At 34.0% G+C, this 27,991-nt stretch overlaps 1 protein-coding gene across 1 annotated transcript; it reads left to right on the top strand.

Annotated features, from left to right (window-relative positions):
* The first annotated feature begins 17,663 nt into the window (after positions 1-17,663).
* LOC110888192 (replication protein A 70 kDa DNA-binding subunit A-like) lies at positions 17,664-20,791 on the top strand. Its single transcript, XM_022135732.1, has 13 exons — positions 17,664-17,707; positions 18,056-18,200; positions 18,284-18,556; positions 18,635-18,759; positions 19,086-19,213; positions 19,311-19,395; positions 19,498-19,636; positions 19,733-19,804; positions 19,849-19,943; positions 20,045-20,098; positions 20,245-20,347; positions 20,451-20,462; positions 20,624-20,791. The coding sequence occupies exons 1-13, from the start codon at positions 17,664-17,666 to the stop codon at positions 20,789-20,791; spliced, it is 1,443 nt and encodes a 480-aa protein (XP_021991424.1).
* The last annotated feature ends 7,200 nt before the right edge of the window (positions 20,792-27,991 follow it).

The following is a 27,991-nucleotide window of genomic DNA, read 5'->3' as shown; positions in this document are numbered from 1 at the left end:
TGTAAATGTCGCCCGTATTTCCAAAAATAACAAAAAGAAGTGTGGTGTTGTTATGTATGCTTTAAGTACGTACCCTTGAAAAATCAGTGCTTTTTTTTAGTGTGTTTGCTCAAGATTGGATCAAACTATCGTAGATTCATAGCTAATCATTAGAGTTAATTACATAGTTAGTCTCTGTGATTTACAAAAAGTAACATATTTAGGTACTAATAGTTAAAACTCACATTTTAAGGTATTAACTTTTCATTTTGTAACGTTTGGAGGTATTACGTTATTTGTAGCTTTAAAATCACATTCTATTAGTACCTAAGTATCTTATATTGTACAAACCACATGGACTAACTATGTAATTAACTCCTAATCATTATTTGGCATCTTATTTTATTATTTTCATCACATTTTACTCACCATACTTGTAACACCTAATGTGCGGTTAGCTCACTTGGTAGATGCTCTTACCTCTTAGTAAAAAGGTCTTGGGTTTAATTCCAAACAAGGGTGATAATTTGGTATAATATAGTGGTGAGAAGGAGTTGTGTACCATTAGCCATTCAAAAAAAAAAAAAAAAACTTGTAACACACATCACTTTATCGCTAACATCATTTCAGCTTTGACTGGGTTGTAGAGGTTTTTGCCACTTGGAGAAAATACCATGTTCAAACCTAGTATAGGGTGTGATTAAGTATTTATTAATGTATTTTAGGAGTGAGAACCGTGTAACATTTGCCATTAAAAAAAACATTCTATCACTAACTTTTATGTTTTTAAATCTTTTAATTAAAATAAAATATGAAAGACAAATAAATAAAAATTGCATGAAAATTTAAAAGAAAAATACAATAAAAATAACGCTTCATAACCTTAAAAAACTAAACGTTGCAAAGAAAAAGCGAATGAATATGAGGAAATAAAAAACAACCTAAAAGTTACCGGGCTAATTCTAATTCGCATAAATTTCCCGTTTGCGTTCTATGAGAATCAACTTGTACACTTCTTGGGTGTTTTCATGTGGTTGGCTCAAAACTTTAAATCTTTATTCTTCTCTATCCCATGCAAGTGTTTCATGTATTGTTTTCTCTTTTTAACTTTTTACCCACTAACATGTTGTGTCGTTCTCTATTCTCTTCCATCTCTAGCATTTTTGTCAACTTGAATTCAGTCATGGATTCCACCCAACCTTCTTTTCCTTTGCTTGTTGACGACTCGACACTTTTCCTCTGTTGCAGCCTTGTTGGTGTTATGTCCTGGTTTTAGTCGTCATTTAAATTGACGTTGGGATGTTGCTTGATAACTCGTTCGTTGAGGTAGTGTAATTTCCCAACTCGAATGTGTGTTATCGATTTTAGAACACCCACAAGTAACCGTTGGGCCATCAAGATCAATCAATGGAATTGTTACCCATTTTTCATGATTTCTCGCAATTTCTCATGCTGCCAAATGGATAAATCCACTTTTCTTCGAGTATAGTCTTGCGTAGTCGTTTAGGGCTCATTGGATTACATTCAGGTCATTCATTCCACTTGCTTGAGGTAAAAGAAATAAAGTGTATACATTTTAATTTGATAAGTAAAAATGTAACAAAATAATATACCTTTTGTACGTAGCACGCATTGAATCGATTAATTTTTTTATTTAAATTCATCCATTTGCCCATCATGTGTTCCATGCCCCCTAGTAGTTGTACCGTGTAGTTTTCCAAAATGTGCGATAATTCATCTCCAAAATTGGCTTTTTGTTGTTGATTTCTGGCCCTTTTCTCCAATATGTAAGTAAGATTTCACCAAGGCGTAACACCGTAATCGACGACGGAATACATCAGGGCGTATAGATTGTTCATAACTCATAATACTAATTAAAATTTAAGTTTTTAATCATACCCAGAATTTAATTGTCAATACGAGAAACAGATAGTTTTCAACATAACATAACATGAAATAAAGTTTTATTTATTAAGTCTAAGTCTAATCCATCCTATGTGAATCATCAAGCTTGAAAAATGTCTCAAACAACATCGCCTGTATCATGTATAAAATAAAAGGTCAACTAAAAAGTTGGTGAATAATGAAAAAGGGACTATGAATACTCACAAGTCGTGAAGATAACAAAAAATACAACTTAACACATGTTGTAGTATTTTGGAATAATTCTAAAATTATAGAACAAATTCGAAATGAAATAGGGACTTCTATCTTCAAACGAGTTCAGTGTGATTTTTAGTTTAAGATGATAAAGGTGGTTATAACATTAAAAGTATATAAATACAAATAATGATAATTCGTATTTAGATATTATAGTGAAACAAATATAGTTTGTGCGAAATAACTATAAGATATAGTATATTTATCCTGAAAATAAATATATATTATTTATTCTACTTTGACTAAAATGCATACAAGTATTTATTTGATTAGTTTAACCAAAACCAACATCTAAGGGTATCGTGTTAAAGTTTGTATAACAAGTCTAAAAATGATTACAAAGTATGGGTTTAACAAGTCTAAAAAAACGTTTCTACGAGCTTTTTTTTTTAATTCCTGTTTTTTATGCGCCGTTTTACGGCCTGTTTTTACACGTTGTTTTTACGCCCGGTTTTTCACGCGCCCTTTTTACGCGCCCTTTTTTACACGCCGTTTTTTCGCACCGTATTTTACACGGCGTTTTTTTTACACGGCGTTTTTTACGCCTCGTTTTTACTCGCCATTTTTTTACTCGCCGTTTTTTACGCGCCGTGTTTTTTTACACCCCATGTTTTTTTTACTCACCGTTTTTTTACGCGCCGTGTTTTTTTACGGACAACCTTTTTTTTACGAAAAACTTTTTTTTGAAAAGTTTTTTTTTACGAACGAGTTTTTTTACGAAAGTAAAAACGAGGCGTAAAAACCGGCGCGTAAAAAAAACGGCGCGTAAAACGGGGCGTAAAAAGGTTCGTAAAAAAACCGGGTGATAAAACGGTGCGTAAATACGGGGCGTAAAAACGGCGCGTAAAAAAAGGTATAACAACCATCCTGAAATTTATTTTTTTTTCTGACACCCTAATATATTTTAAAATACCCCAATTTGTCCTAAAATATACCCCGTAAGTGAAAACCGAACCCAAAATACGATATATCATTAAAATAAAATAAAAACAAGAAAATTGAGACTGTCGCGGGCCGCGTAGCCCATGGCTACGTTTTACGCGGGGCACGACAACTCCAAATCAGGGCGACACCCTGAGCTGCCACGTGTCGTCATCGTGTCGGAGCTATGGTGCTGACCCGGACAAGCTAGGCCCTACCATCCCTACTACGCGGGCCGCGTAAGACGACCCTTAGGTCTACGCGGGCCACGAGAAACCCGATTTCAATTCCTATAAATAGGGAGCTCGGGCCTTCAGTCGAAACTCGCTCACGATCTTTTCTTTCTCTCAAAATTCACATAGTAGGCAAAATTCTCGGGTATAATACCCCCCTAAATAACGAAGTTCTGCTCCGTTGTACGTATCATAACCCCTGGATACGTATTAGATACTCTGCCCGATTGATCTAGGGTTCCGTAACGGCTGTCGTGGTTCTGCCCGATGTAGTCGTTGGAATGCCGTCTCGGGGAGAGTATTACTAATGTTAAAATGGGTTATTATACTAACGCGTGTGCATTTATGTAATTTATAGATAATCACTAGGAAACCTTACAGAAAACCTAAGACAGCAATGTGAGTAATCTCCTTTTTGTAAACTGTTTTTACAAAACCTCACTCGATTAATTATATATTAAGCAGTTATTGAGTATTTGTAAGGATACAATTATCGTCGGTATGTTGGGGTTTTGTATACGAAATTTGTTACTGCCTTGGGAGGAGTAACATTTCCACAAGTCGGGTTGACAGTACCATGGGTGGTAATTGGTATGACTTAGAAACAAATGTAATTGCGTGAACGCCCTCAATACTGTACAATGGTCTTTATTAAACTTGATTAAACTGGGATTTACTCACTAGTATTTCCCACTGACAAAATGTTTTTAACGTGTTTCAGGTAACAAAATGTGAAAGCCAAATAGAAGCCAGCTGGACAACATTGAAGGCTTGGAAAAGTGGCAATAAAGTTACCTAAAATAAATAGATGTTTTATTAAATAAAATAGGGTCCACCCCTATGAAAATGTGTGTACTTGAAACTTGGGATTTTTCCCACGTGTTTAATATTATGAAAATGTGGTATTTTACTCTGATAAAATATTTCCTAACTACGGTCCTGATGTAAATTCCGCTGCCAAAATGGATAAACACAAGATACCACCCAAATTGGCCGTGGCCGCCTGTTCCCGGGTTTAGTAGGGGACGGGGGTTGCGACAGAAGGGCAAAAAATGGCACGCAAAAAACGGGGTGTAAAATGGCCCGTAAAAAAAACGGGCCGTAAAAACGTTTTTTTTTTGTAAAAAAATCTTGAAAAAAATCTGATTTTAAAATTTTATTTAATAAAAAAATTTTGATTTTTGATAAAAAAAACAATTAATGTAATGAGTCAAAAACGGTAATAAAAAACAATCTATACTTTATATAAAAGGAGAAATCTGAGTGACATAAGAAAAGCTGATGTGTCAGCCAGAGAGGCTGTCCAACAATGCTTTTCTTATGTCATTACTGCATTATAAAGCCTAATATATAAAATCATTTAAAATTCTGTCTAAACCTCTGCCAGGGTAAACTTCTGCTCATTTATATGTGTCTTTACTTTAATACCTAGCAACAGTTGTTGTTATCGTCCGTAATGGTTTTAGATCAGCAGATGTGTAAGGCTAATTACCAGGAAATTCAAATTCAAAAATGCATGGGAATAAGTAATTGGCAATTAATGCATGTCACTCAGAAACTCCTGTCAATCATCCTTCTTATATAAGGCTTTTCTGTAACACCCCAAATTTCGTACGTCGTATTATAATATTAAAACTTTAAATGTTTAGATGATAAGAAATGGTAAGTATAAATTTTTTTTATATATAGTTTCTAAGTTTTATGAACTATGGAAGATTAAAGCTTATGTGCACATGAAGTTAACCAAGTTAGTATATGAAATGAAATAAATGGCATGTTTTAAAAGATAGAGGGGTTAAAATGGAGATATGTTATAAATAAACACTTGACAAAAATGTAACGCCTCGCGTTTTGGAACTTTCTATTTATAGCTTGATGACTTGTACTTTCCTTTTCAGTCAGTTGTACTCTCGTTCTATCCCAGTTTGTATCTCGAGACTTGAAATCATAATGGAAATGCACGGTTTTATTCATATTTGTGTTATTATGCTATGTTATGTTATTACACGTTGAAACACATTGAAACTATGTTAAGCACGTAAGAACAGTGAAATTCCATCTAAATCTCAGTCCTTAAATTCATCGTTGCCAAGAGATTACCCTAAACCGAACAAAAATCGGGAATTCGTACGTTAATTCGGTTGAAATATCAAAATTGGGGTTAAAATGATTTTTATACTATTTTATTAATATTTTAAATAATTAAATAAACTAATTAAGTAAATAAATTAGTATTATAAATAAATATAAGAGTTAATTACATAGTTAGTCCCTGTGGTTTGCACAAAATAACATACTTAGGTACTAATAGTTTAAAATCACCTTCTAGGGTATTAACTTTACATTTTGTAACGTTTGGAGGTATTAACTTCTCGGGTATTAACATAGTTAGTCCCTGTGGTTTGCAAAAAATAACATATTTAGGTACTAATAGAATGTGATTTTAAGCCTAGAAATAACGTTAATACCTTCAAATGTTACAAAATGAAAAGTTAATACCCTAGAATGTGATTCTAAACTATTAGTACCTAAGTATGTTACTTTGTGCAAACCACAGGGACTAACTATGTAATTAACTCTAAATATAAAAAAAATAACTTTTATTGAATTTTAGTTAATATTAACTAACTTGGTTAACACATCCTTTGAAACATTGTAGATAACCTAGTTATGGCTAACTAGGTTAGTTTTATTAAGGGATCACTAACTGGGTTAGAAACCCCAGTTAGTTCAGTTAGTTTGTTGTTTAAAAAAAATGGGTATATGCGCGTGGAACCAGGATCGAACCGGAGACCTTCTGCTTAACAAACGACTCACTAACCACTCGGCTGGGAATGCCACATCCAAACGAAATAGGAAAGCATTTATTCTTATGCGCTGTTTCCGGTTAAACCCAATTTAAAATCAAACCGCCAAAAATTGAACACAGCAAGCATGCAAGATTTCCTTATTTCCTGATTGAAGTTTCCTTTTTAACGATTCCGCGTTCCAAAATTTTATAACAATCAAGACCATGATTTGATCTTGATTACGCGATTTCCGTTTTTAACCTCAATCACGAACATAGCCACGGTCTTGGTCCACGTTCTTCGATAGTTACCATCTTCCGAATTTGGAAACCTTGAGCAACGAACAACTATAAAAGCCGAAGCCTCACCACCTCCGAACACACCTCGGTTCCTCGTTAACAACTCGCCGGAGTAAACCGTAGTCACCGGAGCTTCGCCAAACAACCCGAAGACGCCGAACAAACCAAAGCACCCGATCGTTTCATCTTCGTTCGTCTCCACCGGAGAACCTCCGCACCGCCACCACATCGCCGGAACTCGCCGCTGTCAACCACCGCCGGTCGCCGGAGCCGGAGAAGACGACCGGTAAAAGCCTCCGATTCTTTTTTTTATTTCCGTCGATATTTTTTTTGTTACTGTTAGTCAATTCTTTTTTTTTATTTATTTAATATTAATATCAATTGTTTTTATTATTATTATTATTATTATTATTATTATTATATTCTAAATCAGATTTATTTATTATATCTATTATTATTATTTAAAAACAGAAATTATACTTTTAAATCAGAATTATTTTCAGATTTATTATCTTATTTTTTTTCAGAATTTTATAGACTTATTATTGTAATCAGATTTATTATTTTAAATCAAAAATTATATTTAAATATATATCAGAATTTTATTTTTAAATACATAATAATTAGGAATCATTATTTGTATAATCCAACATTTTAGTAGTAATACTTATAATATTTTGGTAAAATCGGTAATATTATTTTACTCATTTATTTGTCATATATTTTTAAATATAACAATATGAAACATATGATTATTATTTAAGAATGTTGATAGTATTTCATGCCTTGTTATTTAAATAAACCCTAAATTCTCAATATTTAACAAATACTCAAAATTATTAGGGTAAATCTCTTGTGCAACGACACTTGGAACAATCCTCATAATCTCTTTACAAGAATCGCAACGCAATTACTGTGAGTATACATGACCCATTTTCGTTTTACACTTTTGGGTGCAATATGTATTACATATCAAACATCACAACACGTTAAACATTTTATGCACACTCTATCCTTATTCTATGTGATACATTTTAATCATGTTAGACATGTTATGCTACTGTAAACACCTAATGACTATGTGTTCATTAACTTCGTACAAGCCTCCCCTAACAATGGTAGCGCTATAGGTTGAGAAACGCCCCTCCTGTTCTATGAGCAGGTATTGTTAGGTTTAACTATGTCAAACATACTCAAACTCGTTTGGGTACACTTTAATTGCGTTAAACTTTGGTTTGGGCACATAGAGTAACATCGTTTCGAGTATATACTGTTTACATGATATTGTATTTCACATTTGGATATGAGCAACATTTTAAACACGTACTATGCTATGTATGAAAACTTGTATACTCGCCAACATGCTTTTGTTGATTTTATTTTAATACATATTGCAGGTTGAATGATCAAGAAAACAAGAATCAAGCTAGGATGGACATTAGAAACCCACTTAGCATTTTGATTATTGTTAAATGTTATGTTTATTTATTTGGAACTATGTATCCCATTTTGAGATTTAATGAAATCAATTAATTCATATTGTCACAATAGTGTTATGTTGTTTTGAGCAATTTGTTCGTCTCATCCCGATGTTTCCGCCATCGGTTGGGGTGTGACAAAAAATTAGTCAGTGTTTGGTCTGGGCGTGCGATCGAGAGAAGGAACCAAGGGAACCAAAACCCTAAACAACCTAAAATCATCAAATTGAAAGGGGAATCGAGGGCTGATCGAATGCATGAGTCTAGATACCCTTTAATCTAAGTGTATTGATCATAAGGTGAGTTCAATTTTATGTTTTAATGCTTCATGATTTAGTGGGTGTTGAACAATTTGTGAAAATTGTATGAAATCAAGTTGTAGGTGAATTAGTATCATCATGTAGAATGAGAATCTTGCTCGAATTTGATGAAATTGAAGAACTTGAGTGAAACCCATTTTTGTTCCAGTGGTATGTGTCAATAGGTAAAATACTGAATGATCATTATTGAATAAGTAGGTTACAATATATAGGGATTACGAGTAACCCTAGAAACCTAACTGAGCCCGTGGGCCTATAGTCTAATACTCCCCCGCAGTCGTAGCGGATGGAACTGGAAGCTTAGACTGAAAAACAAAAACAATAATAAACCCTAAAAAACTGTCTTCGATTTCGGTTAAAATTCCATAATCTTGCAATCTTCAATCCATAATCTTCGATCCACAGTTTTGAATGATCTCGTAATCCTATAAGAGGCAACCAATACGGCAGTGCAGCGACGGCTGGTAGCGGCGCGGCGGCGGATTGTAATCCTGCAGGCGGCGCGGCGGAAGACCGTAGTCTAATGAGCGGCGGCGGCACGACGGCAAGGGGCGGCTTGACGGAGATGCGAAATCAACAGGATGAGCCGTAGCATCATTTGTGTGGTAAGAGACCGTAAGAAGACGGGTGAATCTAGAACCAAAGACGAAGCTTTATTTGAACACAAAACTGAAAAAAAAACGGAAACGGAAAACGAACAAAGACCGGACAGGGCGGCAGTGGCGGCACGCCGCCCTGTCTAGGGTTTTTCTCAAGTGGTGACGGCTAGGGTTTGTATATTTGTGTGGCGTGGCGGAAACGGTATAGAGCCTAGGCTGGCTCTGATGCCATGTCAATAGGTAAAATACTGAATGATCATTATTGAATAAGTAGGTTACAATATATAGGGATTACGAGTAACCCTAGAAACCTAACTGAGCCCGTGGGCCTATAGTCTAATAGTATGATGGTATGTAGTGATTTTATGATAGTAAAAGTTATTTGAAATTGAAGTATGAACGTATAAACACTAGAGTATTGTTAGATGAACTTGATTGTAGACTAAGAAACTATGTGAAATTAGGTTGAATTGATCATTGTGAAAAGAACTAGTAGGTTATGCATATCATACATGTACATAGTGTTTAAAATGTCGTACGCACACCAAGTGTTCGACTAAATGCTTGAATGATAAATTTGTAATTTCTGGATGAATTAGGAAGTTTACATTGTATAAGAAAGGCATGAAGTTGTTATCTTGTGAGATATGTTATGGGATGCGAATGATGCGTGAATGGAATTGTTATGAAAATGAATGGCGTAATCTAAAATGAGAATGGATTATGTATAGGATTGAAGTTAGAAGGTAAAAATTTGTAGCCAAGAATTTATGCGATATGAACTAGCTAATTTATGTGTCATGTACGATAGCAATGAAGTATGATGATACATATCCTATATATACACTAGTAAACTAATGAAAGTCAAATATTGCATGACTTGAAAGCCGAATGAATAAATGTATTTAAGCTAACTATGTTATGAATGTGATGACATGTACGGATAGGAGTCATGTCAACATGGACACAAACATGGAAGCGCCACGGGTCGAAGGTAAATACAGAAGCTATGTGTAAATTCGGACGCACAAGGTAAGTAAACTCCCGGACTCCCTCTTTAGTAGTAATGGAATTAATTGTATGATAATTGTTAGAGGTTATGTTGAAATGCATTATTGAAGATGATATCAAATGAGTAGTATTAAGTAAGTGGTTTCCGAATCACTTCTTAGATTATTTAAGCAAAGTTATGTGCTAGTCACTTAAGTATGATAATCGAAGCCTATTAGGATTTGGTTATTTAGAAGTGAAGGTTTTCGCTATGTAGACCAACGGGTCAAAATAAGAATTTATTTCATTACGGAAAGGTTGCATAAATATAGACGATGGTATTATAATTTGGGTAACGGGTAGAATTTTCTCATAAGTGCGCTAACCGAGAGACGGGGACGTGGGTTAATGGGCAAATGACTTGGTTTGAGACATGACCAATGGGAACAATTTCGTGTAAGGAAATTGTGCTAATAAAGTTCAATTACGTAAAATTTATTGAAATGAATAAGTTTAACGTATACCGAGAATCGGGTTCATAAACTCATTGTACGGAACTCCGGATAATGTAAAAGTGTTACAGTTATAACGTTCATGTGAGTTTTGGGTATAAACATATGAGTTGTTTGATAAAAACATGAACGGGTCGAATAATTCGTAAATGAATATTAAGCCGAAAGCATATAAGTTAAGAACTTCCTTAGTTTGGATGTTAGATTTTGAGTCCATATGATAGAGGACTAAATTACAATCATATGGGAAGAAACGGGCCGTAAAACGGAAAAGAAATGAGAAAGTTATGACCAAAATGGCAAAAATTCGTTAAGCTGAAAGTTGCAGGTCTGAACCAGGCGCAAGGTTGCGCCCCCCTGGCACAAGGTTGCGCCCCTGACTGATGTCTTCTATATTACGCCAGAACTGGCACAAGGTTGCGCCAGATGGGTTTCTTCTTGCGCCAATCGCTGTTTCTTTCATATTTTTCGCATTCTTCAACTCCAAACTTATGTGAAGGCTATCTAACTACGTTATATGCATTGTATAACTATATGTAAGTATGTAAGCATGTACGTATAGACGTGTTTATGTTTGCATGTATGTTTTCGGGTGTATGTAAATAGATGTATGAGTATACATATATGAAAGTATATAAGTATGTATTAAATGGGATTGAATGTACACAAAGGAATAAAGTGTGTATGTATGTACGTAAGTATGTATGCATGTATGTAGGTAGGTATGAAATGTGTAAGAACATACGTGTGTAGGTACTTATCCATGAAGTAGGATTTGTTGTGCATGAAAGAAAGGATCTTGTATATATGCTTATATATAGATCTAACATGTTTGAATAGTTACGTTACTAATGGTGTGCCTTGAGAATGGAACAGGAATGCAGATACATAAGTATTGGGCTTACAAAGATTGGATGCTCGGTGTAATGAATGAACTCAAAAGAATATTATATCGGAGTTGTATAAAACGATAGATTGCTAAGTGGTTATGTATATTTTGTAGGACCGGTTTTGAAGCCGTTCGATTGCGTAACGTACGTTCTACGTGCAGAAACCGTGAACGTGCATGACCGAACACACAATAACGTACTACTAACGTGATTTTATTGAAAGATACGACTTGTACGGTACAAAAAACCACGTTTACAACTACTTTCTCTCTCTAGACTTTCTCTCTCTAAACTTGAATCACTAACAACACAAATGTGAGAGTCAAAGTCTTCCAAAAGCTCTTAACTCTAATCCTAACTCTCCTATTTATAGGCCAAGGTTTGAATGAAACTTTACATTAATTACAAGATTGCCACCTTGCCTTTACTAACTAATGACATCATCAAGTCTAGATTTCTTCGGTTTCGTGCTACTGCTCGGATTGACGAAGGCGATAGACATTCGTGCACTAACAATCTCCCCCTTGGATATTGCCGCAGTCAATCCATAGTGAAACTCGTAGCGACTTGTCTTTCTCTCTCTCTTGAGTCTTCTTGCTTGAACAGAATCCCGGTGGATCTGTCTTCAGCTTCCATTGCTCTCTTTCTTCAGGCTCTTCAGGCTCCCCCTTTCGTCAAGCTTCCGTGCTTTTGGGATCGATGCCTGGCTTTCCGTATCAACAAACTCAGAAACCTGCATATCTCAACCTCTCTATTACAAATTAATAAAGTTGTGATTCAACTTAATGAATCAACTAAACATTTGAGAATTTTCACATTTAAAAACTTTTCAAAATTTGAAACATTCCAATTTCTGATTCAATTTACTGAATCATCTTAAACATTTCAAACCAATTAACCAACCTGTCTGTTCATCATGTTTAGCCTTTGAGATTTTGAATGACAGCTTTTCATCATCAGATGTCGAAAATCTTTTTGGATTTTTCAAAATTATGAAACATAAATGCAAAGACAGAAATTAAATGCAGAAATGAAATATGTACAAACATATTTTTGTGAGTTTGTGCAAGAGGATCATATCAGTTTTTGAGACAAATCACTAACACCGTTAAGCTTTGAACATTGTAAGCTCTAAACAATTTACCTAGATTGTCAGATATATCTTTACACAAAGTTTAACTGATTCGAGATACGAGATTAATGTTTTATATACTTAAACTTATTCGAGTGTCCCATCACTTGAATATACTCCCGTATCCAGATTCAAATATTCAATCTTACAAACTTAATTGAGTGTCCCATTTCAAAATATACTCCCGTATCCAGATCTCAATATTCAGAATTACAGGCAAGTATACTAAGATGATATATGTAAAGGGTTAGATTTGAAATCATGAGAGCTCAGGTCAGAACTACCGTTCAACGGAGAGATCATGATTTGTGTCCCCTTTAGAGGATCTTTTTACAACAACAAGAATGATCAATTTTATTGTCTCATTTTGCTGAGGGCTTATGCTGTGTTTCAAGCATTTGCAGCAAGTATTATCCGAGGACTAGGTCAGAACTTCCATTCAGCAGAAGTCCCGGGATAATACCCCAGATATCACTGAGTATAAACAAACCTAGTATTTCAGAAAAAGAAACCTTTCAAACGAGATTTCGGGGGTTACCCATATATCCGTGAAATTTTACCCACAAAATAAGAAAGTTTGACATCTTATAGAATCTTTCAAACGAGATTTCGGGGCTTACCCATATATCCAAGAGATGTTCCCCACGAGATAAGCAAGTTTGACGTTTTATGTTTATATCTCGAAAACAATCTACTGAATGTGTAAAAATTTACTAACAAATCCACAATAAAATTGTTTATCACATTAAACATTCCGCATCTTTAGCGTGCTGTGATAGTCCACTGATGTACTATCAGTCTATCATCTCCTCTTTTTTCACAACAAAACTCATTTTTGCATTTTTAATGTTTTTGACTTTTTCAAATTTTCTAATTTTTTTTTAATTTTTCTCCCCTAAAATCAAAATATGTTTCAATTTTGATTTTCTGGGAAAATTTGAAAACAAACTATACAGATAAAGTGACAACATGATATCGAATCGCTTCAATTCGCCATCCACTTGGCGTAAACAATCAGAACTCCCCCTCACAACAAACTATTTTCCCATTATGATTTCAAAACACTTAAGTTTGTTTTAATCAAAATGGTTTTTCCGGAAAACTAGGTTTGTGTGACATTTCATAAACACGGGGTTTCATCACATTGTTTTACAAATTACCACTTGTAGGAAAGATGAATCAAGTACAACTTAATGTCCCTGATTTATCTTTTGAAAGACGAAAAATCACCAGAGTGAAATTTCTCAAGAAATTTGCCGATTCATGTTCCACGCTTACCAACCTGGGAACTCCGGCAAGTCAGGTTTTTCATTTAAACAGTTTCACCCAAGCCTGACTGTCCATGGGTGATTTTGAATTCTTGTTCAACAATGGTGGAAAGTTTGCATCATCCATTGTTAAACCTGAATTCTCAAATTTTACCTCAATAACTGGCTCTTCTGGTTTTGACAAACCAGAATCATTGCCTGCACATGGCTTGTCTGACTTTGACCTGTCAGATTCATCGCCTGAAGGTGGCTTGTCTGACTTCGACATGTCAGATTCATCGCCGACCATTTTCTTCTTTTCCTTTAGCTCCTCTTTTGTCCTCAGATTTGCATCTGACGAATTCAGTTTACTTGACTTTGTTGTCAAGTGAAGCGATTCATCGGTACTCTTATTCGATCTGTCGGTTGAACCCGAGGACAAAATCTTCTCCAGATATTCTCTGGCCTTTTTTCTCTTCTTTCGCAGTTTGTCTTTTTGCCCTTGAGAAAGCTTCACTTTCTTTTCTTGAACTTTAGGTTCTTGGACCTTCTGTTCTTTGACTTTCTGTTCTGAAACTTTCAGTTCCTTGGGCTTGACAGTGACTGGTTTCTTTGCCAATTTCTGAGAATTACCCCTCAATCTTTCATTTGATCTTCTTGGGCAATCCCTGGCAATGTGTCCTTTGATTTGACAATTATAGCATCTCCTCGTCTCAAATCTCTGTCTCTGGCAGTTAACAGCAATGTGTCCTTGATAGCCGCAATTGTAACACACTCTGTTATCGTGCCAATCACCATTTTCATACCAAACGCTCAGATCAAAGCACTGTTTGGCTTGGTGATACTCTTTCCTCTTCTTGATTGTTGGATTTGACTTTTGAGCACTGTGGTCAAACCTGCACCACTTATTACCAACAATTTTTGAGTTTTCGTTTTTCAATTTTTGTGCTTTTTGAATGCGATTGGATGATCGATCTGATGAACTTTTATTATCTTTTTGAACAATTTTCAAATTTTTACCTTTTTGTTTTTGTTCTACACTCTTCTTAACAGGTTTCTGCTTTGAGCATTCACCTATTTCAGTAGATTGCAAAACAGTATTTTTGAATTTTTCTTTTAATTCTAAAAACAATTTTTGTTTTTCAAATTTTTCATTTTCATCATCAGATTTCTCATCACAATCTTCAACTTTGACATTGTCAAAGTTTGTGACATCGTCACTTATTGGAATAGAATTGATCGGTTTTGGACATGGAATATTCACATACGTTGAAGAAGTCACAAAACCTTTCAATTTATTTTCAAGCTCGTTGATTTTCTTTCGAGCTTGCTCTCCTTCTTTTTCAAGTTGAATAATCTTCTGAAGATGAGAATTTATCATTTTTTGCTTTTCGATGTTATTTTTACTAAACACATCTCTCCCATCTTCTAGAATTTTTATTTGACTTTGAAATTCTTTTTCCATTTTTAATTTTTCATTTTCTAAATTTTGTTTTTGATTTTTCAAAACATTTTCTGAATTTTTAAAATTTTTGTTTTCTAATGTCAAACTCTCTAAATCCCTCAAGAGTTTGGCATTTTCAGATTTCAGATTTTCACAGTTTGAGCACTTCTCGATTGTTTTTACAGATTCAGCTTTCTTCTCCACCTTGATAGCTGAAATTTCTTTAACCTGCTCCTCTTCCTCTCGAACATTTTCCTTAGATTTGAATTTTGCTTCATCAGTTTCTGCATTACTAATCTTTTGGAGTTCAAGTTCTCGAGCTTGAATCTTCTCGATAAACAAGCTCAAATTCACGTCTAAATATATCTTCTTCAAATCTGACAAAAAACATTTCCCAACTTGTCAACCCATTCCTCATTAGTCTTGGTTATCTTCAATCTCATCATCTCCCAATACAACTCGATATACCTTTTGATCAATTCTTCAGTTGATTCTCCCTTGATACCTGTAAAATTTTCAAACTTGTTCAGTGCAATATAAATTTCAGAATCCATGTTTTGGTAATGAGAAATACACAACAACAGATTTTCAATCAATTAAAAAAATTTCACACAAACAAAAATCTGATGAATATCCGATGACAACAAATCGGGTGAAGATTCGCTCGTGCGTGTATTCGATGCTTTACAAATCACTTCGGATTATCTGCAAACACACAAATAAACACACTATCAGATTTAAACGAACTGAATGCGTAACAGTGAGTGTGTAAAATCAATCTAAGACTCGTTGTCAAAGATTTGTGTACACGTTTCAATGAATGCACACTTTTAATTCAAATGCCCCCTATTTTTTAGACTAATAATGTTGTTTTTTTTATAAAAAAACGTAATTATGTAACTAACAAACAAACACACAAATCAAACCACTTGAAGCCGGTTTTATGCGATTGGGTCGAATGATTGGGTCAAAGTCACATGGAGCCGGTATATCCAACACACTAATGATTGGACTGAAGATTGTATGGGGCGGTGCACATGGGCTGTGATTGACCTGCCAACAATTATATCACATGCAGCCTCCAACTATTTTTTTAATTGTTCAACTACAATAACCACAACAAGATTGGGCCGACGTTTGTTTCAAATGTTCTGATTGGGCCTCACTAAAGACAAATCACATGGGCACACACATCATGTAAGGGCTGCACATGGACCTAAACAAATCACAATAATCAGACAAATGGGGCGGTGCAATTGACTGAAATCAGATGATATCACTATCTTCTCTAATTGGACCGTCAATTAGTATTCACATGCAGCCGACAACATTGAAAATATTGAATGTTATAACCAACTGATTGGACCAATATTTCTGGTAATCTGATTTGCCCTCAATCTTTGCCGACAACTGAAATCATAAACACAGGTTCCGACATATCACATGCAATCAATTCTTTTGATTTGACCAAGATAATTTTACACTTTACTCTATGGGCCGAGATGTATTACATGAACTGATGATTTATCTGACAATCACATGCAAATTTACAATTCCAACAACTTTAGTTGTTCAACAACATGAAGCTGATAACCTTGACTTTAATATCCTTAATCGAAATTCTGAACAAGTTTAGCTCTTTGATTGGACCTCCCTTATAAAACTTCACGTGCAAATGATCAACAAGCCGACAAATTTAATGTGATACCAAATCAAACTTTAATCACGTGATGACTGATAACCACTTTCAAACGGTTGGAATCTTTCAAACGACAATTCAAACGGAAGCCTTGTTCAAACGACTGTTCAAACGGAAGCCTTGTTTCAAACGATAATTCAAACGGACATCATATTTTCAAACGATAGGACAGCTTCAAACGGTCAGTTCAAACGGGATGGGTTGTTTCAAACGACAGAAACCAATTTCAAACGAAATAGGCTGTTTTCAAACGGAATAGGCTGTTTTCAAACGGAATCGGACCTTAAAACTCGAATTTCTCCTAAACGGCTAGGAATTAGGATCTGAAACTTGGTAGGGTTGTAAATCAGATGTTTTCGCACAACATATCAAAAATTCAGACATTTTGGACCATAAAAACCCTTTCAATTTGACGATTTTCAGAAAAAAAAACGTGAAAGAATGAAAAAGATGAAGAAATCTATGAAATTCAAATCTGAAATCGATGTAATCCGGTACGAATCAATGTGTTTGATCGTGCAATCGAGCTCCTAGCTCTGATATCACTTGTAGGACCGGTTTTGACGCCGTTCGATTGCGTAACGAACGTTTGACGTGCGGAATCCGTGAACGTGCGTGACCGAACACACAATAACGTACTACTAACGTGATTTTATTGAAAGATACGACTTGTACGGTACAAAAACCACGTTTACAACTACTTTCTCTCTCTAGACTTTCTCTCTCTAAACTTGAATCACCAAGATCTCTAAAATGGAGAAAAGTCTTTCAAAAGCTCTTAACTCTAATCCTAACTCTCCTATTTATAGGCCAAGGTTTTAATGAAACTTTACATTAATTACAAGATTGCCACCTTGCCTTTACTAACTAATGACATCATCAAGTCTAGATTTCTTCGGTTTCGTGCTACTGCTCGGATTGACGAAGGCGATAGACATTCGTGCACTAACATATTTTATGTCTTTATACTAATGAATATGATGTCACCAATTATTAACGTGTCGGGTGACCGCAGGTTAGTCGGATATTCATGACGGACTAGTGATCGAGGGTCGAGTTAAGATCAAGGATTGTACAGGGATGTGATCACGTGTTGAAAACCATTTGTAATGTAATTTTCTTGATTAGGTATGAATAATGTAAAAGATTTAAATCAAGTCGATTTGAATGGTTTATTAATAAGTTGTATGATTGTCAAAAAAAAAAGAAATTTTATGACTCATATTTCCGCTGCGACAATTTCGGTTAAAACGTGTTGAGGGTGTTACATTTTCTTCTCATTTCCCTCTTCATATTTCATCACGCTTTCATCTTCTCTGATTTTGAAATTTGATATTTAATCACAATCCGAATTCCGAATTAGAAGCATTTCAATATCAGTTGACAGTAACAATCTTAGTTTTGTTAACGATTTGAATCCTGGGAAAGATATGTGGAACATGAAAGCGAGAATTATTCGAAAATGGAATCAGGGTTACAAGATGGATCTTATCTTCATTAATGAAAAGGTAATTTGTATTTCTGCTTTTCCGTTTTATTAGAGAATGTAGTGGTGTATGCTAAGAAGACACTTTCTTTAAATGTTCTTCAGGGTGCTAAGATTCAAGCAGGTATTAAGAGTTATCTGATACCTGTTTTTGATGGACAGCTTCAAGAAGATGTTGTTGTGATTCTGTCGAAATTTGGTGTTGGTGAGAATAAAGATTTATATAAAGTAGTAGTGCAGCCTTATAAAATTAACTTTTATAGATGTACAACTGTTACTCATGCGAGAGATTGGCAAGGTGTTGAGTATGGTTTCAACTTCAGAGCTTATGAAGATATTCTTCAAGGAGAGGCGTTAAACGCTTTGAGTGTTGGTAGTGTATATTTTTGTAATCATGTCTTGCTTGTATAATATTAGAGAGTTTTACTTATATTCTTGTATAATGTGATCATATAGATGTTGCTGGATTTGTGGTTTGTTGTGGAGATCTTGAAATCTTTGATTGACCTCCAAAGGATACTAAGAAGATCAATTTCGATATTGAAGACTTGGAGTAAGTTGTTGTTTACATGTGCAGTCATGTACTGATCATTGTTTGTATTTAATGATGTTAATAAATAAGATGAAGAATGTTGGTATTTAATGTGGGATCATGGTAATGGTAATAAATGAGATCTATAGTGTTCGTATCTAATGCTGAATCATGGTAATAAATGAGAACAACAGTTTATTCTTAGTGAATATGTTAGTTAATTTATGGCTCATTTGCTAATTTAATAATTGTCATAATTTTCCTTTGATTTTGTGTTTTTATACATTCAATTTGGTTTTGATATTAGAGATTTGGAAAGAAATCGTCATAAATTAGCCTTTAGTATATCGTCATATGAATATTCTTTTCATGTAGGGGTAAGGTTTTGCGGTGTATTGTGTGGAATGATTATGCTCTGCAGATTAAGAACTTCATTTCTAAAATCCCACCTCATGAGCATGTGATGGCTGTTATACAGCACGGAAAGTGTAAGGAATGGAAATGTATTTTTGTTACTTTCTGCAAATCATAACTATACTGTTTATTTCTGGCAATATAAAGACAGGTATACATTGAATATCTATATACTTTTGCATGTAGGTGAATATACTGTTCAAAGTGATAAGTTTGCAACACGGATTTTTCTGAATGAAGAAATTGATGAAGTTAATGAGCTAAGGAGGAGGTAATTTGTCAATGTAATTTCTATTGTATATAGATGTTCAAGTCAAATACTTGGTTTCATGTTATTTGTATACTAATTCTAATCATTTGTGGTATTCAAAAGTCTTATACTAAAGTTTGGACAAGGGAGTGGTTCTACTTCTCAAACAATACTATCGTCTCAGAGTGTTTTTCCATTGCATAAAGAATTTGTAACTGATGGTGTGAAGAAACATGTTGATGAGATTAGTGAGATAGAAAAGGTTTCACATCTTTTTACATAGTTTGGTTATTTGTTTGGTTTGTCACCTGCATGTTTGTCAAACTAGAGATTACAAGTTCATATATTGTTTTTACAGGAAATGTCTTGTGTTGTGGTTGCGACAATTAAGATTGTGCAAAAGAGTATGGTTGGTTTTATGTTTCCTGTTGTAAGTGTTTCAAGAAGGTGATGGGTAAAAGTGAATACTTGCAGAATGTTGAAAATGTTTCAGATGATATTGTTCGATTGCCTGCAACTTCTTTGGTTTGTCCCAAATGTCATAGTGAATGTACATCGATCACCACAAAGTAAGCAATGATGATTAGTTAACGTTATATTTATATAAGTAACATTCTAAGACTGATATTTGAATATAGTTTTGCAGTTTACTTATTTGTGTATATTTCAGGTTCAAGGTGCAAGTCCGGGTGCAGGATGAGAGTGGTAGTGTTTCTTTTGTTATGTTTGATAGAGATGTTTAGAAGCTTCTTGGATTAGCGGCGAGTGACATAAGAGAGAGGCAGGTTAAGGCCAATGATACTGGATGTTTCCCTCATGAGATATTTCGATTGGTTGATAAGAAGGCTGCTTTTAAGATTGATGTTTCAGAGTTCAATCTCGTGTTTATACTGTGCAAAAAACATGTGATGATCCAGTAATAACTGTTGAGTTGGTTGGTGGAGATGGTAATGGTGATGAAAATACTGATGAGGTAGCATATAAAATTACTCTTTCAATCTATTTATTTTTCTTTTGAGTTTTAAAGACTGGATTCTGCACTTTTTTATATGATATCATATATTATGATCCTTTAGGTTACTCAAGAGGTAGCTGACGTTAAAGATGTTAACCTTTCAGAATCTTCCTAGGTGTCTGCTGTACGAACTTCAAGGGTGAGTATTTATTTTTAAACTATGTTTAGTATGTTTAAAAAGAGTTCATTATTTTATTAAATGAGATCAATAGTTGTTTTGTGATCTGTTGCAAGGATGCTGTCTCTGTTACGGCCAACTCTTCAGCCGTTGAAGTTGAAAAGGATTCTGGATCAAGTCCCAATGGAAAGCGGATGGCTCAAGATGCTGATGTTGTCAACGTTGGTGAGCTATCCACTAATGTGAGAAGAACCCGGAAGAAGCTGACTAAGGTTAACAATTAGATGCTTATGAAAAAACAATTCTTATGAGAGATAAGTAGAAACCACTTATTTTTAAAGAATCCTTGTGGTTTTTATTTATGTGTGTTAATTGTTGTTTTAACAAACTGTAGTTAAAAGTTTGGTTTATAAGGGCTACAATGATGAATATGGTATGTAACGTCTACGGTTCAAATATCAAGTAAAGTTAACCTTTAGTTTGTTATATAATATTGTTATTATACATTATATACATTTTTGGTGATATTGATGGACTGAACAAGTAGTAGGGTTGTATATTATTGTTAGATTAATGAATGAAAATTTAATCAATTGGTTAGTGGGAAAACTGTTAGGGTCTGAGATACATTAACATCTGTTAGAGGCTAAGCACTGTTATAGTGTGCTAACATCTGTTAACCCCTAAGAACTGTTAAAGATCTGTTAAAGGCTAAGATTTGTTATAGCGTGCTTCAACAGACCATATGAGTTGTTGATCATCATCTGTTAAAGATCTTATATTATAGATCTTCTGTTGAATTGTTTAATATTTTTTGGTCCACAACGGAACTTAGGTTCATCATACATTTGGCTTCATCAGCAGAGGTTCTCTTTAGCAGACCTTTGCTTCAGCAGTCTTTGTCTTAACAGACCTTTTGGTTCATCAGCAGAGTTTGTTTGGCTCATGAGCTGGGGTTGTTTGGTTTAACAGACTTTTCTTTCAACAGTGGTTGTCTTCAACAGACGTTTTGGTTTGCAAAGTTTAGGGAAACAGATGTTGAGTTTGTCCCTTTGGTAAGAGCAGATTTTTAAAACACTGTTATTTGTAATTACAAGTTGTATACTATTTTATTAATTTTGAGTCTTATATTTCTTTTTGTTGAGCGACCGGGAAATGTAATGGAAAATAGTAATGTTTAGATACAAAATATAGTAATGTTTACTTGAAAAAATATAAAAAGATAAAACCACAAAGTTTTGAAAGTATATAACTTTATATACTAACACTACATAACTTCATTCTTAAGTTAGTTTTCGAACAAGAAAGTTGTCCATCAAACATGTCAACGAAAACATAAATCATTAATTACTGAAAAGTTGTTCAAAGACTATGTCAAGAAACTTCAAAGTGTATTTTATCTCCTGTTACACTTTTTTCTTCGACTATCTCAAACCGCAAATTTTTCCCCACAGATATTCTCGTTTCATCCATGATACGTTGCCAGTTTGTATACATCACTAGATGGTTGTTGTCATCAGGTCTTCTAGGATCTCTCCTAACAACCAGCTGTACCAAAAACTTCACATGACCAAATGACAGCACAGCTCTATGGTAGTCATTTAGCTGGTGTTCTCGAATAAAGTTCCTCGGTATTGCATGTAAAGGAAAATTCTTTCTTTAGTTATTCATTCAAAACAACATATACTTTAAGTAATAACAGATAGATCCAACATTATAAGTAAAATCAACCATACTAAAAGTAGATATGTAAATACCAAGCTGTGTCTCTCTATAACATGTTATTCAAACTGTTTTTTATAATATGGACGCTTTTTGCGGTGTTGATGATTGCTACGGCTGCAGTGATGCTTAGTCTCCCCGTGAAGTCCAATCCCGTCTTTGTTAAAAACCTTCACAGTGAAGTTAAAGTCGTCTTTAGGAGTACTTCCCATCCATTGAAACAGCAGTTGGCAGCTTTCCTTAATGTCATTTTCAAAGCAAAAAGTTATCCATCCTGGTCCCATAAAACCAGCAGCCAATCACTTTTTGTTTTCAGGAGAGTAAACATAATGCACATCAACTTTACTACTCTGCTTTGGTCCATGTACTTTTGCAACCAAGTTATCAATTTTTAGTCTCCTCTCCGACAACAGCTTCAGCAAATCGTGTGGTAAATGCTATAATTTTCATACATTTCAGAAATGTCATATTAGATTTTATATAGGATACAAAATATAAATTAGAAGTTTTTCCAACAACCCAAAAGATACACTGGCAATATATAAAAATAAGGTAGCAATTTTTAACCTGCTTGCAGTATGTTTCTTCTTCAACCTGTATCTAGCAACCATGAACATAATCTCTGTTCGAGCCATCATTTCTAATCTCCAATCCCTTATTGTTCAAAACATTTATCTCAAATTTTACTTCCTTCCATTTTTTTAAACACAGCTTGTCTATGTTCTTATTTCTATAAGTTTCAACAAACCGAGTCCATTCTGGCCCGTTTATCCTCTTACTTTTATGACCGATGCTCTGTACTGCAATCTTATACTTAAATCCCGTATAATCAGCCAACTTTATTACTTCACACTTTCTTGGTAATTGGTTACTCATTATCCTTGGAAGTACCTATGTATATAAAATACACAACATTTAATATATCTTTAATTTTATAAATACAGTTGAAAGCATACAATTGTGATTTGAGATAATTTGTTCTAAGAATATAGCTTACCAATCCCTCATCTAGGTCTGTCAATTCAGAGACATTAATAATTATCATAAACTTCATCTGAAAGTAAAAAATACAATAACAATTAAATACTAAAATATAAAATCAATTGTATCTGAAAAGCATTCTATTTACGGTATAAAAAATATCCAACACTCTGTAGGACCAAACTTATATGTTGTTTACTTCAATATGGTCCCTACAACCAACAATATGAATCTAACACCGTGTAAGATCAAATTTATATTCTTGTATAATAAAAAAAAGTATTACATGACATTAAAGTTTTCAAATATCCATGTTTCTGTCGACTTCAAACTTCAATCTTTTTCAGCAACCAAGGCTATATTCACTTACAAATCAGACATATGAGTACTATAGACTGATTGCAGAATATTTTATCAAAACTAATATTGATAGAACAAATAACACTACATGGCAGTTCATACAATAATTCTAAAACCATTAGTAAAATATACAACCAAATATTTATGAAACAATAATATTTCAGATTCTTATTTAGATGGAATGAATCAAAATGTAACTAAATAAGTTGATATAAATCTTACTATAAAATAAAGAAAATAAGTTCATATAAATTTATCTATTTTAACATCAGTAGATTATGATTTTGATGTTTATATAATTTGAAATGAGGAAACTGAAAGAAACATGTCAAAGCATACCTGTAAAATACACAAGAGAACAAAAAAATACCTGATCTAAAACTTTAAACTTCTGATTGTCAAGTCTGAAGAAGAAGAAACTGTAGAGTTTTTTCGCCGGAGAAGAAGAGGTAAGATTGTATTGGGATTGTTGAAAGTAAGATATTTATCTATTAACTTGTAATTGTTTATTTATTTAACTCATAATAATCTTTAATATCGGGATTTAAAAACTATTTTTAATTATATAAATATATGAATTAATAGATAAGTTTTTCTTATTTAACATTAAATTTATATTCAAGCAATGGTTGCTGCCGTTTAAAAATTGTCCCGTTTTAATATAAAAGGGGGTAAAGTATAAATTTTACAAAACTTAATTTCAACCAACCAGTGTAAATGTAACATCTGTATTAACTCCATTTAATATACTTTTCATCTCCATTATTTAATATAAGCTCCAGAAAACATATTCGAAAGTTTTCACAAATAACTTTCTTATCAAATCGGCAAGGTTCTATTGCATAATATAGATTACACGCTATAAAACCAAGTATTGTTTCTTTGAATTTATTGTTTGTATTATAAATGTTAGATTAATCATTATTTGATGTTACGAGTATGTATTTGTCACTGACGGCGTTTCATATTCTTTGTTGAAGCAAATAATAGTTGCTGTAATCCGGTGTATTTTTATCGATTAAGTACTGTGTGACAACCCTCACATTTACAAGTATCCGTACAATTAATTAATATTTAATTTGTGCTTAATGACTGTGCTTGATTACCACTGTGAGTAAACTGCTTTCTGTTTTCTGTTACATACATACGCATGCATCACATTTTATACCGTTACTTCATTTATTTCATACAAACATTAGTGACAAACTTGATGCACAAAGCACAGTTAGCACAGTGAACGGATAGCTCAGAGACATGCTGACAATGCCAGCACCTAGACAGACAATGTTTTTAAGGCCAGTATGAGCCAGAGATAGAATACTGCACTAGTAGGGAGTGTAGGGAAGTGAGGACCATAAAACTGCGTCACTAGGTGATAGTTATAGTGCCGGAAAGTGCCTAAAACATACTTTAAATGCAGAATTCTGCACTAAATAACAAAAATTCAGCATTTAATAATGCTAGTAAAGTGCAAAAACTTGGCAAAATAGTCCTAGATACTTTCCAAAGTGTTGGGAATTAAATGTGTCACTAAAAGTAATATAAAAGACACTTTATGGATTAATTTAGCACTTTAACGGACAACACCCAACCGAACAACCGGACTTTACCCGGAACATAAAAATATTGCCAAACACATTGTTTTTACTTTTCTGAGCTAGTTAGGGTCCCCGAACACCCTAACACACTTTATAAATAACAACACATCATAACACACTAACTTAACATTTAAATCCTAACTAGTTAGTTACCATATCATTAAAACCCAAGCCCATACCCCCCCCCATTGGGCGACGGTCACCAAGGGGTGACCCACCTCTTTGATTTTTTTTATTTTTATATTAGATCATGTTGGATATTTAGAAGCATAAGATACAATGGTTAAAGGTGTAACTTGGTTTATATAAAGACACAAGGGTTATGATCTTCTCATTCTCACAAACTCACAACTCAAACAAACTCTCTCCCTCTTCCTTCTCCTTGTGCTCGGCCGCCACCATACCACCACCTTCAAGTCCATTCCAAGCAATCTCCATACTCCCAAAGGTGTAAGTGATCCTACAAGTAAGCTTGGTGTATTCGGAAGCTCAAGGACCGCACTCGTTTTCTTTTATCCATCACTTTTACGCTCTTGAACTCCCCTAGCCTTGTGCTAGTAGTAAGTGCCTTAGAACTTCATCTTCTTCATATTTTTGATGGTTAATAGTGAAAAGAATGGTGAAAATATAAGAACTCTAAAGAACATAAACAAAGTCTTGAAGTATAAACTAACTAGAGATGAAGTATGGTTAAAATAGTGATGAAATCATGTTGTTCTTGTGTTGTTATGATTATTGATTGTTGTTTGCTAGATAAAATGATATGGTTCATCACATGGACTTGCTAGATCATGTTTAAAGACATGAACTAGCAAGATGTGAAAGATAAAGATGTGTAGGATGATGAAATCATCCACACATAAACTATGAACTTGAATAAATACATGTTTTCTTGAAAGATAAAGATGTAAATAGGATGTAAACTTGTAGATCTAAAGATCTATGAGTGGTTTTTCGAAAGAACCAAGTGAAAGGTATAAGTTTTGATAAAACATGGATCTTACATAAACTAATCACATTTTTAGTGGATAAACAAGTGTAGAAACACTTGTGTGACAAGAAAATTTCACAAAGAAATATTTTTAGAATTTATGACTAGAAGTTTTGAAAATGCAAACTCTTTAAAAATAAAGTTTTTAAAGAACCAATCACACTTTTAAAGGTAACAAGACTTACTAAGTATGCTAGTAAGTTACTACATGCTTTTATAAGTCTTTCAAGTTCATAAGTTCATGGTTTATGCTTATTTTTGTCAAGATTGGTAATTAGAAATTGTATGATAATGATTGATAATTGTTTGAATGATTTACAAAAGAAAATGATATGCTAGTAAGCATGGACGCCTCCATTTACAAAGGAAACTCTGGCGAAATTTTTCTAGAATTTCAACACTTGGAAATATTTTTCTAACAAGTGTTTACAAATATATTTTTAACCTTATTTTCGAAATAAACTTCGCCATGATTTTTATTAAAAAAATTACCAAGTACCGGAGGTGGATTTTCGAAACTAAAATTTGATAAATATATATTTAGAATATATTTTATACTAAAACTCTTGTGTGATTACTTGTTTATTTTGCGAACTAGTTATATTATTTTTAGGGTAAAAATAAAATAACTTATAACGCCATGAAATTACGACCCCAAAATAGTACCAAAAACTCTCACGAAATAAATATTTAAGTTACGCATTTGTTATTACAACGCGAACGCTAAAACGTAACTTATGTATATTTCAGAAAAATACACTTATTCGTAAATTTTTGGTAAAATATTATTTTGGAAAATTTATGAAGTAAAATATAATATTTTTGGGAAAAATATATATATTTTGAATTAAGATGTCTTAAGTCAAGAAAATTTTATATATTTTCTAAGTGGGACTTAAAATATATTTTTCGGAATCACAAGTATACATGTATAAAAACCCCTATCCTTGGGAAGGAAATACACTTATAAAATAATTAAGAAGTGTGAATACGAAATAGTTGCCTAACTATTTTTCCAAAAACGTTAAACCCTAAGCCAAGGCACGGCCCATCCGTCTAATAGGCATTAGTACGTGTAGGTCGTCGCGTAGCAGACCGAGTTGGGATTGACGACTATTTCAGGAGACGCACTTCTGTGAGTTCATGTCCCCCTTTTCTCTTTACTGTTTTCAGTTTTATACTTCAGGGGTGAAATACATGCGACAATTATTACAAACATTTATTTACATGGTATGGTTAGCGTAGGGAGGGTTTACTACTAGATCATGTGAGGGGTGGGTACAACACTTAAGGCCATTAATCCTCGTTGTTAGGACCGAGGGACACAAGAGTGATAGATCTATTTGGGTGTAGCGAGCCCACACCCGTGAGGCCGGGGCGGCCCATAGAGGTGACTGTGTCTTACAGCCGAAGCCTGGTAACAAATTTGCTAGGTTTGAGTTTTCCTGCACCTTCTCACACATACCAGTGGCTTTGCAACCCATTGGTGATCTCTTTTTCCTTATTGCTACATACCAGGGACTTTTATTCATACATGAAAGGTTTATATATATATTCACTTTTACATGAACTCGCTCAAATTTTTGTTGATTTTTCAAACTACATGTATTTCAGGAAATTAATGGATCTGGCCAAGTGTGCAATGGTGTTAAGCTGCGTATGGAATAATGAGGTCATCCAGGTTTAGGAGGTGTGACCCTTGCCTGGACGGGTTACAAGTCTTAAACCATGTTTTAGTCAAGTCTTTTGTTATGTCGTATGAACATGTTTTTAATTTATGTCATGGTTGTATGTTGTTTCATGTGTCAACTTTTAAAACAATGTTGTTGTAG

Source organism: Helianthus annuus, chromosome 11 (assembly GCF_002127325.2).
Source record: "Helianthus annuus cultivar XRQ/B chromosome 11, HanXRQr2.0-SUNRISE, whole genome shotgun sequence".
NCBI classification, from domain to species: Eukaryota; Viridiplantae; Streptophyta; class Magnoliopsida; order Asterales; family Asteraceae; genus Helianthus; species Helianthus annuus.
This window is presented reverse-complemented; position numbering and strand designations above follow the sequence as displayed.